The sequence below is a fragment of the Cydia fagiglandana genome, chromosome 14 (genome assembly GCF_963556715.1).
Source record: "Cydia fagiglandana chromosome 14, ilCydFagi1.1, whole genome shotgun sequence".
In the NCBI taxonomy this organism is placed as follows: Eukaryota; Metazoa; Arthropoda; class Insecta; order Lepidoptera; family Tortricidae; genus Cydia; species Cydia fagiglandana.
The window spans coordinates 7,403,032-7,420,362 of NC_085945.1; the positions used below are offsets into that span (position 1 = coordinate 7,403,032).

The window sequence follows — 17,331 nt, forward strand, 5'->3', positions numbered from 1 at the left end:
GTATTTTATAAATTCATAATGCTAATTTACACGTTATATAAATGGAACATATTTACAATATGCCGTTAGCAAACTTAATTTGAAATAAATATAACATCCCATTATTTGTAATGATATAAAAATAAGCATTACTTGACACCCTTTTTCTACCTATCATATTTGTAACTAATCTTCATCATCATCATCTCAGCCATAAGACGTCCTGTCCTGAACATAGGCCTCCCCCTTTTTTGGGGGGTGAATGCCATAATCGCATTACGCTTGGCAGGCGGGTTGGCGATCGCAGTCGAGTACACCGAATTTGAGGGACGCTGCTGCCCGTCCACCGTCCAACTAATCTTACTTGATACGAATAATTAAATTTAAATTTTAATAATATACGTACTTCGTACTAATGAAGTGAATCGAAAACTTTGTGTTCATTCGTGTCACCTTTGCTTAGCGTAGCCTAAAGTGATAGCGTGATGGGGCATCACATTAGGCTACGCTTTTTTGTAAAAACAGTTTTTTCTCTTTTTGTCTAAACCACACATAGACCATGTTTAATTTTATCTCGTGTCACAGGACCGACCTCGCATAACACATAATATCTCATCATCATCTGAGGCATTATAGACGCGGGTGGGCCATAGCCTGGTTAAGCAAGTCTCTCCACATAATGAAATGAAATGAAATGAAATTGTTTTATTCCAGAAATCTTCCATAGAATTACAACACACTCCATATCATACATATCTACACACATACAATACATACATATCTACATATCTACACACATATATACATATCTGGACACTTTTATTGGGTGGACTGTAGAGCTACCAATTTGCGATGAGTTTTCGTAGGTACATTAGCATAGCATATGAGAGTGTTTGTTCTGTCCTGAGTGTGAAAGCGTTTGCACAGGGCGCGGTTTTCCTGTAATACTGGTGAGGCGGAGGAAGGTGTACCTACTTAGAACATATTATTGTTAGTAAAACGAATCCCAAGAGTAGACCTGACAACCGAAGTTTTTTTAAGAAATAGTTTTTTGTTTTGCAAGGGTTAAACAACAACTTTGTTCCAGCCCTCTGGAATATCAGTTTCTGGCAAAAAGGGCAATTTACAACACAGAGAAACTATTCGTCCGTTGCTGGGGTTTTTGTTATACCCATTGCTCTAGTTTTCCGAGTAAGGGAATTGCAAAAATGGAAATAGCTTGGCAGTGCCACGATTTCGTTAAAAGCATAAAAGGTTTTTGTGAGTACCTGTAGCCATGATTCCAAATTCCTTTTAAAGGATTGGTGAGGTGGTGCATATCTTATGTTTTCTGGGAAGCGGTTGTATATCGCAGGACCTGTGAGACACTGTGACGTAGGGACACCGAATGTTCTGACTTAGTGAGCTTGTGAAGCGGTTCAACTAGACGATCTCGATGTGCATTGCTTCGTAAGTTATGAGGTCACGAAGTATGCCTTTACGTTTAAAATTTATATTTGCCTGAGTAAATGTTGCAATTTGAATGATTACTAAGTTTGGTATTGTTAGAATGAGTAGATTTTTTGGCGTTCATAACCGCTCCCTCAAAGCCAATGGTAATTAGGTATTAAGTATTATTTTGATTGAAAGAAATTGACAAAATCCATGGGTATGACCAAGATTCGAACTTGTGAATCTCCAGCCCAATCAATCTTAAAATATAATTTCAATTTGAAAATATTATTTTCCTAAGATATTTTTTCCCGCTCCCGGTTTAGGAAAGCGGTGAAATTTTACTGACATGTCTTCTGAAGCCGTGGCTCCGCATTTGACACATTTCCTGTGGGCGTTGCCGTAGTTCATGGTTCCTAGCAGTGAGTAACCTTGGTACTTATATTCTTTGGTCGTCAGGTTCAGTGACTCAATCAATCCCCTGGCTTTTTTCCCTATTCGAGGTCAGCCCTCCTGATACTCTTTCGCCAATCTTGGCGGTTTTGTGTCATTCCTGGCGTTAAGCCCGTCAGAAACTCTTTTTGGACTGTCTGCATTCAAGATAGGTAACTTATTGAAAATTGAGTTGGAACTGGGTCTTAAGGCGAGCGAGAAAATCGGAGTTCCCATTTTGAGTTAAAAAAAATACACGTCTATAGTACCTACTATATATTACAAAAATTCTTTTCTGGTCTCCAATATTAAAAGAGACATGAATGACATAAATTTTATTAAACTATAATAGACAGCAATTTTAAAACTATGGTAGTACTTATATCGCTCATGCTATATTTTTTATAAGTCAAGTTCATCCCATTATGTAAGTATGTACTATTCGAGAAATCTAGATAAAGGTCTTTATAATATAGACAATCATAGTATACATTTTTACCTATACCTATAGATATGTTTTAACATTTTAAATAGTATATCACAATAAAACAACTAAATAAATCATATTAGTAGTACAATTAAGTAAATCCTATTAGTTAGGTACGTATCCTGAAAAGTCCTCGATTTATTTTTATTTGTTATGCCCATTACCTACATTGAAACGTCATTAGATTTATCTTCATTACCGCAAAAGTAATAGGCAGATAAAGTATCATGAAAAAATGTTTATTTGATTATTGTTTACGTTCAACATTATTCTACACGTGTTCCTATTTTAATGTACAAACAACACTCCCTAACTGTACATCGGAGGACCTTATGACAAAAGGCATAAGGTCCAATGTACAGTTAACAGTGTGGGCGATGGTAAAGATCACGTTTACGAGTGTAACACGGAGTGTACCTACAGTCTACAGAGAGCTTATTACAAGGTTTTATTTAAGATTGTCGCACTAACCAAACGCTCAAAGTCAATTTATATTCAACTGTACTTAAGGTTTTTAGGAATTCGCAAAAACGACCGGGTAAACCGAAAGCTTGTTACGGCGTTAGAATAAATTGGGCTTTTTAATATCTTCTTCAACGTAAAGGGACCCCGAATTTGCACAAGTAAAATATTATTTATTATGTCAATATTTCTAGGCGCATGAATAAGATATTGATACGAAAAATGTCTAGACATTTTGTTTCTATTTAAAGATTCTTTTTTGAAGACTGATTTATCTCGAGTGAATGGGGATTAACTTTTTGATACTATCTTCTAGTTATAGTAACGTTTAACATTTTTTTTCGAATAGTAATAAGTATTTAAATAGGTAATAGTACAGGTAGTCATTATTTTTATCTCTTTTTCAATTATTACCGTGGACAGAATTGACTGAACCTATAGGTCTGTATCTTTAGGTATTTAAAAAAGAGTAAACTAAATCTACCCTCTTAGATAGCTTCTTAAGCCAGTTGAGGTTAGATGAAAACATTACATGATCAAATAATGTAGGCTAAAGTCAGGTAGTTCAGTGACAGATCCGGGCGGTTTTGTATTAGGTTGGTTAATCAATAAATGTTGTAACTACCCGAAAAATTACATATTATTTGTTTACTTTTATTTAAGTACCTAAAGATACATAATACAGAGTATAACAACGACTAAACATGCTTGTGTGAGCATGCATTAGGGATATTTTCAATAATTAACATAATCGCAGGTATTATACGGAGTATTAAAAGTGTCATAAAATATACAAACTATTTTAATTTCTCGGGCAATAAATTTCTGTGATTAAATTATTTTAAAGTTGTTAAGTGGTTATTTCTGCTTGACATCATTACGTGGTTAAACTCGAGATGGGCTTTTTAGTACTGATTTGTGGTAAGCATTAACACAATATTCTGATTAAATGTTAATAAATTATTACAATTATAACATTGATGCCTGAAAAATAATCAATTTATAAGTAATCTATCCGGAAAACAGAATTCGTAAGATGGCTACGCAAAACTAAACAAATAAAATAAGGAATAAAATTTGGCTACAAAATAACTGCATTCCCGTTGCCAGGGAGGTTTTGAGATTATACTGAGCAACTTTTACCATGCCCCAACCGGGACCGAAACCGCGAAAAAAAATTTACCCTCCCATAAAATATGAGCCAGCCAAACCAAAATGTATGCATGAAACACCCAAATTGATTTTTCGCGGTTTCGGGGTTGATCGATCTCATAGTAAAAGTTGCTCAGTATAATCTCTAAACCGGAATGGGAACGGGAATGTAGTTATTTTTTAGCCATCCTGTATATAAATAAAAATAAGTCTCGTCTTATACAAACCAATGATGAAATCCGCAACAGGCTTCTTGATTCTTATCCAATATTTACGTAATTTAGCCAAAGGATTCCTTTGGCTAAATTACGTACCGTCACGAAGCGTGGATACCGTACAAATACTTTTGAGGAAGCCGACAACATTCTTATTTATTTATAAAATGAAATAAAAACACAGTCTTGTTTCCAGTGAATACCTAAATAATGTAATAGTCTTGTTATGATAACCTTAGCCTTTTGTGCGTTTGTTAGCTCGCAACTTAAACTAACAAACGCACACTGTTGCAAGCTCACTAACAGTTATTAGATCCCAAAAAATCGACAATGTCACAACTCTCCTCTGTCACAACTCACCTCGGTCTCCCTTATAAATATTGTGATTGCGATCAATACTTCCTTGCCAGAGGCCACAGTTCAAGTAGAAACCAAAAAAAACTTTACATCTATGCGATATGCAAGTGCCAAAATGAATACACTTTTTGCGGCGGCGGTCGAAAGCTTTTATTCCATAATTTACGCCGCTAAAAGGCATAAACGGCTTTTAACTTTTAACACAGATTGATGGTGGATAGTAATTACGGGTTAAAACATAACTGTCATATTAGGTCTAGTCTAATGGATTTTTGATTCGTTTTCCCTTGAGATTACTTACATCCGTTCGCAGTTCGCTTAAGTAGTTGGTAAGGGTTTTTTCCGTCTGAATTATTTTCTTTGCGTAGAAGTACCTACGTGCGCTAACTAATGTGATTATGAGTAGGAAAAAATAATTTGAAATTTACCTATTTTAGAAAAAAATGATTGGATCTCTTCTCGCGGACTACTACGAGTAGCTGTATTAGAAAAGTGGTTACTTATTTTAGGAAAGTGCTGTTTGTGAAGGAGTCATCTGATGATCAATATGTGTTGTTTTTGTTTCCAGTACAAGCTTAGAACTTGTTTAGATGGGATCCTATTTAGTGGACTGTACTATTAAAAAATGGTGGTTCACTTCAACGCGTTTATTGTACTTTTTACAACCGAAAATGTGCTCACATTGTGCGCGATGGCAGAGATGAGAGCATACACAGATAATAAAAATATAACAAAATGTGTGGTTTAAGTAGATACTAATTTGAAAACCCTTTTTTCTACTTAACGAATTTTTTTGTACCTAATAAGAGAAAAAAGTCCACAAATTTACACAGATTTTTCCTCCGTCCCTTCCGTTACTGTCATACAAATCTGAAAAATAAACTGTAATGGTATGAAATAAACATTTAAAAAACTTTTTTGGAATTTGAGTAAGTAACGAAAATCCTCGTGAATTTAAGCAGGTAATAGAGATAACAAAATTTTCCATTTTAAAATGGTTACTAATCTACAAAGTTATCCCATGGGAAACCAAATCAGATGAACCAAATCTTTGTAGAGTTTTCTGACATCCACATCATTACTCTCAAAGAGTTTATTCACCACCTGCACCCCCTCTAATATTGGTTTTATGTACCTACAATAAATACAAGTGATGAATAGGATCATTATATGTTTCATACAGCATTTCAGTCATGTAGCAGTTTTCTTTCCTTCTCGCTACATCAAAAAGAAGTTTCAACTCCACTGTTCTAATATTCGTTTGACAGCAGGTTCAATTGAAATCAATCTGTTGTTGCATATTTAGGATTTTTTTAAGGGTTCTGACCCGCATTTAACTGTCTTATACAGATCCTTCTAATATATTTGTCTGTTTGACGAATGGCTAAACTAATTGTATGTTTCCCTTATTAAAAAACAATATTCCTTGGTAGGGTTAGATTTTTCCTCCGTCCCTTCCGTTACCGTCATACAAATCTTAAAAAAACATTTAGAACACTGTTTTGGAATGTGAGTACCGACTACCGAAAAAGCTCGTGACTTTAAGTAAAGATAACAAAATTTTTCATATTATTAAATGGTTACTAATTTACAAAGTTATCCCATGGGAAACCAAATTAGATGAACCAAATCTTTGTAGAGTTTTCTGACATCCACATCATTACCCTCAAAGAGTTTATTCACCACCTGCACCTCCTCTAATATTGGTTTTATGTACCTACAATAAATACAAGTGATGAATAGGATCATTATATGTTTCATACAGCATTTCAGCCATGTAGCAGTTTTCTTTCCTTCTCGCTACATCAAAAAGAAGTTTCAACTCCACTGTTCTAATATTCGTTTGACAGCAGGTTCAATTGAAATCAATCTGTTGTTGCATATTTAGGAAATTTTTAAGGGTTCTGACCCGCATTTAACTGTCTTATACAGATCCTTCTAATATATTTGTCTGTTCGACGAATGGCTAAACTAATTGTATGTTTCCCTTATTAAATAATTTGGCCAAGTCCGAGATAGCTCGAGGCATTTAGTGTTCCGTACGGCTACCATCAGTTTGGCATTGACATAAACGATATCGTGAACGTAATTTACTTCCTATAGGTATATCTCTTTCGCACTAATATGTCAGTACGAGCGAGATGCATAGAAAGTAAATTACGTTCACGCCCACGGTAGCGTTTATGTCAATGCCAAACTGATGGTAGCCGTACCGCTCGCATCGTTACATTTTACAGAGGTTGTTTGCCTGTTTTTAGGATACTGTATTCAACTACACACACAGAACAATAGTACAAAGTGTCTAAGTGCGAAGGCCGAAGGCCGAGCTTTAGCAAAATGTCATCGCTTTAGCACAGAGCTTTACAAGTGTCTAAATGTGAAGGCCAAAGGCCGACCTCCGCGTAGCCCGAAGGCCCGAAGCGTCCAGGATGTCAGTGCTTTAACACAGTACAATAGTACAAGTGTCTAAATGCGAAAGCCGAAGGCCGAGCTCCGCGTAGGGCCGAAGGCCCGAAGCGTCCAGGATTTTAGTACTTAAACACAGAACAATAGTATAAGTATCTAAATGCGAAGACCGAAGGCCGAGCTCCGCGTAGGGCCGAAGGCCCGAAGCGTCCAGGCTGTCAGTTCTGTGTTTAACCACTGACATCTTGCAGGCGTCGGGCCTTCGGTCCTACGCGGAGCTCGGCCTCCGGCGTTCGCATTTAGACACTTGTATTAATTACTTACTAGTGATGTACCGACTATTGATTTGGCCGACTAGCCGACTAATCGGCGCTCGGATGGCCGATTAGTCGGCTAGTCGGCCGGATCATTAGTTTCGTCTAAGTTCGGTTCAGATGCACTTAATAAAAAACCGTTTTACCCCTCTCTATTCGTCATATTATAAATATACATATAGTAACGCTGAAAAATGAACTGAATAAAAAATCCTAAGGCTATATATAATATGTACGACAAGCAAACAAGAAAGCGACCAAGCGGTCAATAATTCAAACAAAAGTTTTCGTAAGCACCCTAAATAGGAATGTGGGTAAAATAGGTGAAAAACTTATCGTAAATATTTGCTGTGTATTTCTTTTTGCCCTGTTTTTCTGTCATTTATAAAGTGCCGACTAATCGGCCATTTTTGCCGACTAGTCGCCGACTAATCGTCGACTACAAATGTGGCCGGATAGTCGGCTTTCCCGACTAGTCGGCGACTAGTCGGTACATCCCTATTAATTACCTGTGTTTAGAACTGACCTCCTGGATGCTTCGGGCTTTCGGCCCAATGCGACTTCAGCCTTTGGATCTTGCGACTTAGACACTTGTACTTAAAAATACTTGGAAAAGTTACGGGAGGCGCGCGTCTGTCGGACGCTTCGGATCTTCGAATCGCTCCTTCGGCCTTTGCATTTAGTTAGATATTTGTACTATTGCTTTGTGTTTGAATACCGAAGTCGAGCATCTCGCGAATGCATGTATTATAATAATTTAGAGTAAGGCCAAACGCGCACCACGATTTTTTGTCCTGCGATAATTTTGTCGCAGAAATGCAACGTATGTGTTCATATGTTAGTGCGCGCATATGCGACAAAAAAATTGCAGCGATATTAAAATTGTGATTTGTCACATTTTTCCGCGATTGTTCGCGACGCGATTGTCGCAAAGTGAATTGCAGCATGCGGAGTTGTATGGCCCCGCGAGCACTATGATAATAAAATCGCACCCCGGCCGGACCTCAGTCGGCAATGTCGGCATTTCGCTCTCCAAACCCCAAAATCTCGGCACCTGCATCTCCAATGGAGTCTCAAAATGAGATGCTAGATGTTGACCATTTAATTATGGAAATAGACGGGGATCACCTTTGTGTTATAAATGCTCAAAGTCATACAGCAATCGCATATTAAAGACACGTTTCATGACAAGCGACTGGTCGACTTTTTCATTTTCATCGCAGTGCGCGCAGTGAATTTTCTGCGATATATTACAGCGCGATTCTAAAATCGTGTCGCAAAAATTAATATCGTGGTGCGCGCTTGGCCTATAATACCTTAAATGTATACTCCTTCAATTTGAATTTAGAACTCATTATTATTTTTTATTTGATTTTGTTTCTAGTTCTATGCCATATATATAGACTTTAATATTATTTAGAACTGCTAAAAAACAAGATCGGCTTACTTTAAATATTTCGTCAATTTTACCTTTGTTTCTAAAAACTGTGATATTTAACTGTCATATACTATTAATGTCTTCCAAAATTATTTTCTCGTAACAGGACTGAGGGGCTACCGCGAAAACCGAAATTCGCAATTTGCGGGGATCTTTCTCTTTTACTCCAATGAAGGCGTAATTAGAGTGACAGAGAAAAATGCTCGCAATTTGCTAACTTCTATTTTCGCGGTTATAGCCCTGAATCTTGTTGCTCACCGATCCGTTCAAAAATATACATAAGTACTGAATATAATTAATAGATATTATAATTATACAATTAATACAGAAATGTAATGGTACTTAATGAAAAGGAATATTGTGTATATTGTTTCGACGAATCAGATACTCTCAATAAAATCTATACATGAGGCCAAAGCTGTTCATAAATATTAAATGACTTTATTATCTCTATACGCCTTACTAACTCTATGTGTCCTATTGTGAAAAAAAAAACACAACGACAGTCAAGAACGGAATTCTTAATTTGAATTTTTCCTATTTTTGAGATACGTAGTCCATTGCTTGGAAAGCCCGTTCGAAATTGAAACTTATTTGCAATATAATAAGGTCGTATTTTGTAGATCTCTTTCATACTTATAGTAGGCTATTGAGATAAAATTAAATATCCCACAAAAATAAGCAAGCAGAATTAAACTTTGTGTCAAAGACATAAGTCATAAATTTCAATGCCAACGTTTTAACTAAGGATGTTTCTCGCCTAATATGAATTGACCAGTGTAAGCATCAGTTAGCTAGCCCTAAGCAATCAAAGGTCAAGCTGCAGTTGAAAAACTAATAAAGATAAAGTTAAGCTGATAATTTTCCCGCCGTCTCCATGCTTCTTTAAGTTGGGTATTGACTGGTCAGCTGCCTGTTAGCTATAGTTTTCGCGAAAATCGCCAGGACAGAGGTGAAAATTTTTGTATGAAAACTTGCAACTTTAAATGCATTTTTTGACGAAACTATTGCAGTCTAAAATGAAGTCAAAATCAGTCCATCGACTCAATTTTTTGCAAGCTTTCTAATGGTACCCCACACGATTCTTACAAATGAAAAAAGTTTCAGCCTACCCCTCTCAACCCCCTAAATCTCCCCCTTTACTAAGAAATAAGCAGTTTTGACTTATTTACAATATGAGTGGTGGTAATTGCTATAACTGTTCCAAATTTTAGGTATCTATGTCAAACGGTCTCTGAGAAAAACGTATTTAACTGATTTGCAAGACCGAAGTGATCCCATAAGTGTTCCGTAAACAAAGTTTTGTACGGAACACTAAAAACAATATTCCTTGGTAGGGTTAGATTTTGCCTCCGTCCCTTCCGTTACCGTCATACAAATCTTAAAAAAACATTTAGAACACTATTTTGGAATGTGAGTACCGAAAAAGCTCGTGACTTTAAGTAAATAAATAACAAAATTTTCCATATTAATAAATGGTTACTAATTTACAAAGTTATCCCATGGGAAACCAATTAGATGAACCAAATCTTTGTAGAGTTTTGTGACATCCACATCATTACTCTCAAAGAGTTTATTCACCACCTGCACCTGCTCTAACATTGGTTTTATGTACAATAAATACAAGTAAAAAAAAACTAATTAGCAATTGTTCAAGGCGAGGAAATAAAGACACTATTTTTCCATTTTGTAAAAAATAAAATACAAGTGATTAATAGGATCATTATACGTTTCATACAGCATTTCAGCCATGTAGTAGTTTTCTTTCCTTCTCGCTACATCAAAAAGAAGTTTCAATACTTCCCACTGTTCTAATATTCGTTTGACAGCAGGTTCAATTGAAATCCACCTGTTGTTGCATATTTGAGGAATTTTTAAGGGTTCTGACCTGCTGTTAATTGTTTTATACAGATCCTTATAAGTTATAATATATTTGTCTGTTTGACGAATGGCTAAACTAATTGTATGAATTGTACTTCTGAATTGACATAAGCAATATTAGTATCTCGCTCCAAAATACAGAAACAGTTGACACTTAGGCCAAGAAATAAGAAGTTATAGAGGGAAATGCTAGGAACACAATTTTTGACTCCGTAACTTTGTTTGGACTAGTTAGGAGGTGAACATATCAAAAGTCCCCGGCCGTAGCCCCGGTGCTGGGGGGGAGAGGGGGAAAGAAGGTCTCATTTTTCGGTTTTTCACTAATATCTTGGAAACTTTGCGTCTTAGAGGCATGACTACTGAGACAAACCAAAAGCTGATAAAATTTGTTACAAGTTTTATTCAGTCAAGTTTTTCGATATCTTGCATAGTTTTTGAGATATCCGCTCTTGAAAGTTTATTTAGGGCTTTCAATTTTATCTTGATATCTACATTAGTGAAGCTGCTAGGCCGTGTTTGGTATCATTTTCGTATAAATCGGGGGTGCTGATTTCATTTTTGGTATCACATTGACACCATTCCTTAGAAAAAACATATAAACTTTAAACAAATAAGGTAAGTACCCCTATTAACGAGGGGGTTAAGCAACTTTTACAAAGACAGCCAAAAATGAAGCATAAGCTGGCTCTGTATGAACAAAGACATATTTTTTTATGATAGTTTGTACATCGAAATTTATATTTCATTCGTTTATGGACGTGTTTTGGCCAATTATATAGAAAAAAATAATTATTAAACCTAAAACGTCGAAATCGCCTATTACCGTGGTAATTGATCATTGCTACCCAAATACCGCGGATAAGTGTTCCTTTTTACGAGGGTATATTAAACCCGTCGCATTTTTAGTTCCTTCTTTATATATCTACTTTTATTTATTTGACAATAGTAGTTAAATAAATAGTAGGTATTATATTTAATCAGATTTCCGATCATATGATACAATGAATATTTTTTTTTGTTTTTCAATAAGGAAAAATAAGAGGATTTGTAGTAAAACATAATAATTATGAATGTGAATTCCTTTGAGTCTACTTACACCTACTAACAACACCTTATAGTACGTTTGTTTAGCATTAGAAATAAGGTAAACAATCTTGATCTGTCTTTTAATTGAAAAACACATTTTAAAAATAAGTTACGGCAAATATGTAACAATTATGAATCTAATACAATCATTTATATTCTTCTGCTTTCATAAGTAATAGTTTTTGATTTTTAAAAAGTGTTTTTCAATTAAAAGACATGTCAAGATCGCTTACCTTTTGCAAGTTCTTTCTAATGCTAAAAAAACGAACTATAGGTAATAATATATATGTGGTCGTATCAAAAATATATGCTGTATACAAGTATCTACATAAAATAAATAAAGTTGACATCTTACACAGATCGACATAGCCCCAAACTATGCAAAGCTTCTACTATGGATACTAGGCGACGATATACATACTTATATAGATAAATACAAATTTATAATATATAAATAATAATTCAGCCTATACAATACGTCCCACTGCTGGGCATACTTATATACCTACATAGAAAACACCCATGACTTAGGAACAAATATATGTGTTCATCACACAAATAAATGCCCATCAACATTAAATTGATCCAATGATACGTGAAATCAAATATTAAAATAAATTAATATTGGATGTACTTACTGCATCTTTTATTAATAACACAGTCATAATCCAAACATAATTTTAAATTAATTAAAAACTAAACTTAAATATGTATAAAATAAACAACCTACTGAAACCCGTACCGGGCTGCCCTCGACGCAAAGGTGCCCATCACGCTCGCTGCGTTGCCGCGTTGGATTGCGATTGTATGTTGGTGTATTATATGTTCTAATTAAAATAATACAATAGGTTTTATAATAATTATATTATGAACTTATTTATTTCCTACCAAAGTTGTAGGTGGGTCGGTATTGGGTTCCCATATATCATATTACCGAGTGATGTCTTTTGTAACCATCGCTAAACGGTTTAATTCACATTTTTGTAAAACCCATTTACGAGTAATAAAAATAAATAACGATTGCGTATATTTTGAACACAATCAAAATGGAAGATAATAATTATTACGAAACATTGTTTAAAACAGACTTGTCAGCCATGCTTTTGTTTTTATATCAATATTTAAGCAAGATTCTCATATAATGGTTTCTAAGGAAACCTCCAGTTAAGTGCTTAAATCTGTAGTCAAAATTAAGAGTTCATGAATAGATTTCATACCACGTTAATAGCTCTCTAGCTTTATAGATGGTTAAATATTTCAATAACATCAAGAGTTACGGAAATATGTATTTACATATGAATATATAACCCTTCGAACTTAAAATACTGTTTCCGCTATTACCGAGGTATACCTCGAAATTAGGAACCACACCAAAAAATGGAACCCAACACCGAGGTTTTTAATTTCCTGTTTTTTACTATTGGTAAGCAAATATTTACAGATTGAGGATTTGGGAACCATAAATATCATTGTTAAGAATTGATATAAAGTCTTAGTATTTCTGTAATATTCACCATTACTATGAAAATCACTAAATAAAATACGCGTTTGCTTTCTTGAGGTGTTGCGCGTTAGTATGGAGTATTCAAATCCTGCGCCCCCGATGAGTTAGTTTACGGTTTTCGAATTGTTTACTTTGTGTTTCTTTAATAGTGTTATACTTATTCGACATTCAATATAGAAAGCTATATTTGTATGTACTTCAATTTTTAAGAAGTCACTAGGCTTTCTTATAAAACGCCTTTTTGTACATACCGCGGTAATCAGTGCCGATTTTAATGGGCTCGTTAATAGGGGTACTTACCTTACCTTTTTTTTTTAATTCCTCTTCACGCTTAAACCGCTCAACCAATTTAATTGTAATTTGGTATACAGATATTTCGAGTCCCAAGACAGGACATAAGATACTTTTTATCTCAATAATCATCCTTTAAAGTTGTGAAATGGAGTATGGGGGGAATTCAACTTCGTCGACGAAACTGAATTCCTGAGGTAAATACTGCTTAAGGTAAAGTTTGAAGTCATGTTAGGTATCATTTTCATCTAAATCACAGATGTATACCACCCTAAATTTCACCTAAACCGGTTCAGCGGTTATTGACTCCTCATACAAACTTCCACCCCACTTTTCACATCCTCAAAAGATGCTTTTGGTTATAAAAACCATCCTATGGCCTGTGTCGAGACTGAAACTATTTTTATACAAAATTTCAACGAAATTGGTTCAGCGGTTTAAACGTGAAGAAGGATTTTTAAAAATATATTTTTTTTAATTTTGGTTTTACTTCGGAATAGTGTCAATGTGATACCATAAATGAATTCAGCACCCCCGATTTATACGAAAATGATACCAAACATGGCCTAACAGCATCGCTGATGTAGATATCAAGATAAAATTAAAATCCCTAAATAAACTTTCAAGAGCGGGTATCTCAACAACTATTCAAGATATCGAAAAACTTGACTAGATAAAACTTGTAACTAATTTTATGAGCTTTCGGTTTGTCTTAGTAGTCATGTCGCTAAGATGCAAAGTTTCCAAGATATCAATGAAAAACCGAAAAATTCGACCTTCTTACCCCCCTCTACCCCGCAGCACCGGGGCTACAGCCGGGGACTTTTGATATGTTCAACTCCTAACTAGTCTAAACAAAGTTACGGAGTCCAAAATTGTGTTCCTAGCATTTCCCTCTACAACGTTTTTTGAGCATTCATTTACTGACCTAGTCGGACTCCAGCGGGGATTTTCGTGGCATGTCAGATGATAGGTTCGAATCAATCAATTCACTTTTGAGTATTTGTACTTAGTATTTGGTACCTAGTATTTATAATGTGAAATTCCAAATATCATAGCAACTAACTGCGTTATTTATAAACTATGGACTACACATAAGTCAAAATGGCGAAAAAGTTCGTTTGGCTTTATCCGTCACTCAGACAATTGCAGGCTGTGAGAAAGGAACAAAACAAATGAGTTAACTGGGGATGTCAAGTTCTATGAACACGGCTTTAAGGCTGTACGTTAGTTAGGTGTTTATTTTTTTATATCCTTTAAATTTAAAATAAAAATAAGATTGAATAGTCTGTGTTATATTTGATTTAATTTACATTCATGGTACATTTGTAGGCATATTATGAGAATATATTATTAATATTTTTTCCAAATTCTTGGCAGTCAAGGTTCTTCGTCGGCTTGTAAATATCCATTTTCAATACTAAAATTTATATCTTTATTGACCAGTTTCTCAAGAGTAGTAGTTTTTCTTGATTTGTGTGTTTTTGAAGATAGATGACGATCAACATTATATTTTTTGGGCTTCATATTAACTTTACATATTAAGCAATATATGTGACCTTTCTGTGACTTAAGTTCGGAGTGCTGTCGTAGTATCGTATCCATTGCAATACATAGATATGCAAATTAACAAATAAAGCAAATCTTTCTATTGATTAGACGGCGATCTACCATCAAATATAAGTATGAACAACAGTCATAATGACGCATGTCACCTATTTATTTGTTTTTTAAGTGGCCACTTCAGTGGGCTATCAGTCATCACTTCAAAGAGTATATATTTACACATTAAAGATGAATAAATGATAACGGGTAACTAATTTAATTAACTATGTTACAGATACTAGGTACATTATAATACTCGTAAGTTAAGATTTTTTTGTAAACCTTACCTTGCCCTCTAACTGCCCCCTATAGTCCGACGTTTGTTGATAACTTCTCCTAAATTTTCTAAATATTCTAAGGAAATTACTTGACTTGTTAACACATCAGTTATTTCTAGCAACATCAAGTAGCATTTCCCATATCTCATCAGCGATCAGGTCACCAATTATATACCGAAAATTTCTTACTAAACATAACATTTTGAAGCTGACATAATGATTGATCCATTAGTTAAATGTTTGTCATTAAATGGCGGTGGGTGATTATCTTCCAAACTGCTAGTACTATCTTTACAATAAGGGCACACGGGACCCGTGTCCAGGGCCCCCATCTTCAGGGGGTCCCGAAGGACAGACCAGTAACAGTATATTTGATTACTCATAATAAATAGAAGATCATAGTCAAAAAATGTTATTTTAATTAGCTTTGTTTAATTTCCCAAAGGGCCCAAGGGCCCCAGCATAGTTTAAGACGGCCCTGCAAACTGCTGTAATTGAAATACTTAATTCTCGAATTTAGTTGTTCTCGTGAAAAAAAGTTTTTGTTTATTAATGATTTTATGATAGCAGCCATGCTATATCTATGAACGCCTTCGCAAAAATGGTGCATGACGTCTACACTAATATTGTCACAAATATGAAATCGTTCCAACCTATTCCACAAACAATTTTCTTTCGCTTTTTAACGCATTTTCTCCTGTTTTTCAATAAATTCGGTTTGACATTCTTGTTTTCCCATTGTACAAATTCTACAAAACACATTTGCTGAGAAACTTCCTAAACAACCTAAAATGGAATATAGGCCTAAGGCGCTGGCAGTGAATGTATGGATGAACACCATTCGTCCGAGATATAAATACTTGTTACACTAACACATTCACTGCCCCCGACGCACATGTGCTTTCATCGTCATAGAAGTTTGTTCCTAGGCCACATACCCTGGCAGTGAATGCGCTAATGAACCGGTTGTTCCAGCTTTCCTCTTGTTCGTCCGAGCGGAGTCGTATGTACTCCTCACGGCCAATGTAGACGATATCCACGCGATCGCCAACCAGGTGGCCAAGTCCCCAATCATGAATCAGCTGAAGGACATCTGGCGTCGCGCCAGCAAGACCTTCAAGAATCAATACTCCAAGGTCCGCGATGAGAACTCAGGTCTGTTAACATTTGGGTGTTTGACGATACAAGCATATTTGCACTATAATGCGAATACAGACGCTTCGGCAGTGGAATGAGCTGAGGTTTTACGTTCACTGTCCAATACAAAATTATATGACAAAGTCACACGTCTAAACGTGCTTCCACTTTGTAGTTTTGAATTAGTACTTTGAAGTTGTGAACCCATAGTGGAAGCACGGACTTAAAAAAGCTTCATGACTCCACATTGAGGGCACCCGGACAGGGAACGTGTTAAGGAATATAGTCCGGGACTCTTAAAAACGCATGCACAAGTTTTTAATCTACTTGCAGATAAAGCTGGAGGCATTAAGGAGCGAGAAGACCCCAACATGAGGGCCCAGCGCCGCAAAGCCGTCGACAGCTTAGTGCAGCTGGGACACAACGCTTCTATCTATCTCAAGGAAGCGTTCGATAGTCTGATGAAGAAATTTTAAGATGTATGTTTAAATTTATGACAAAAAATATATACTTTGATTTCTTTTGCGCAAGCTACATGTATAATTTCGCACTCCGGTCTCGAAGGGATAGCAAGAAACAATACACCGAGATTATAATCTCACGTATATTTTCTCTGAGTGAACTTAGCTCCACACAAATCCTCTTTCAAAATACTAAAATAAGTTTAAAAGTCGTATGAAATTTACGTTGACCTAACGTTCGCGTGATGACAAGTATGTTCTAAGCATACCTACAAATTTCAGATTTCAGATTGTCATAATGAATTGCATACGTTGCGTATAAGTGGGATGTGTGTCCCTGCCTTTAGTGATTAGTCTAATACCGTTTGAGAAATGGGCCCCTGCTATAACGTGACTGATAGTCAGAATGTACTAT

General features: G+C 35.5%; 1 protein-coding gene across 1 annotated transcript; it reads left to right on the plus strand.

Annotated features, from left to right (window-relative positions):
- Positions 1-3,597: 3,597 nt before the first annotated feature.
- LOC134670521 (uncharacterized) lies at positions 3,598-16,985 on the plus strand. Its single transcript, XM_063528332.1, has 3 exons — positions 3,598-3,712; positions 16,294-16,473; positions 16,789-16,985. The coding sequence occupies exons 1-3, from the start codon at positions 3,688-3,690 to the stop codon at positions 16,929-16,931; spliced, it is 348 nt and encodes a 115-aa protein (XP_063384402.1). The 5' UTR covers positions 3,598-3,687; the 3' UTR covers positions 16,932-16,985.
- Positions 16,986-17,331: the final 346 nt, after the last annotated feature.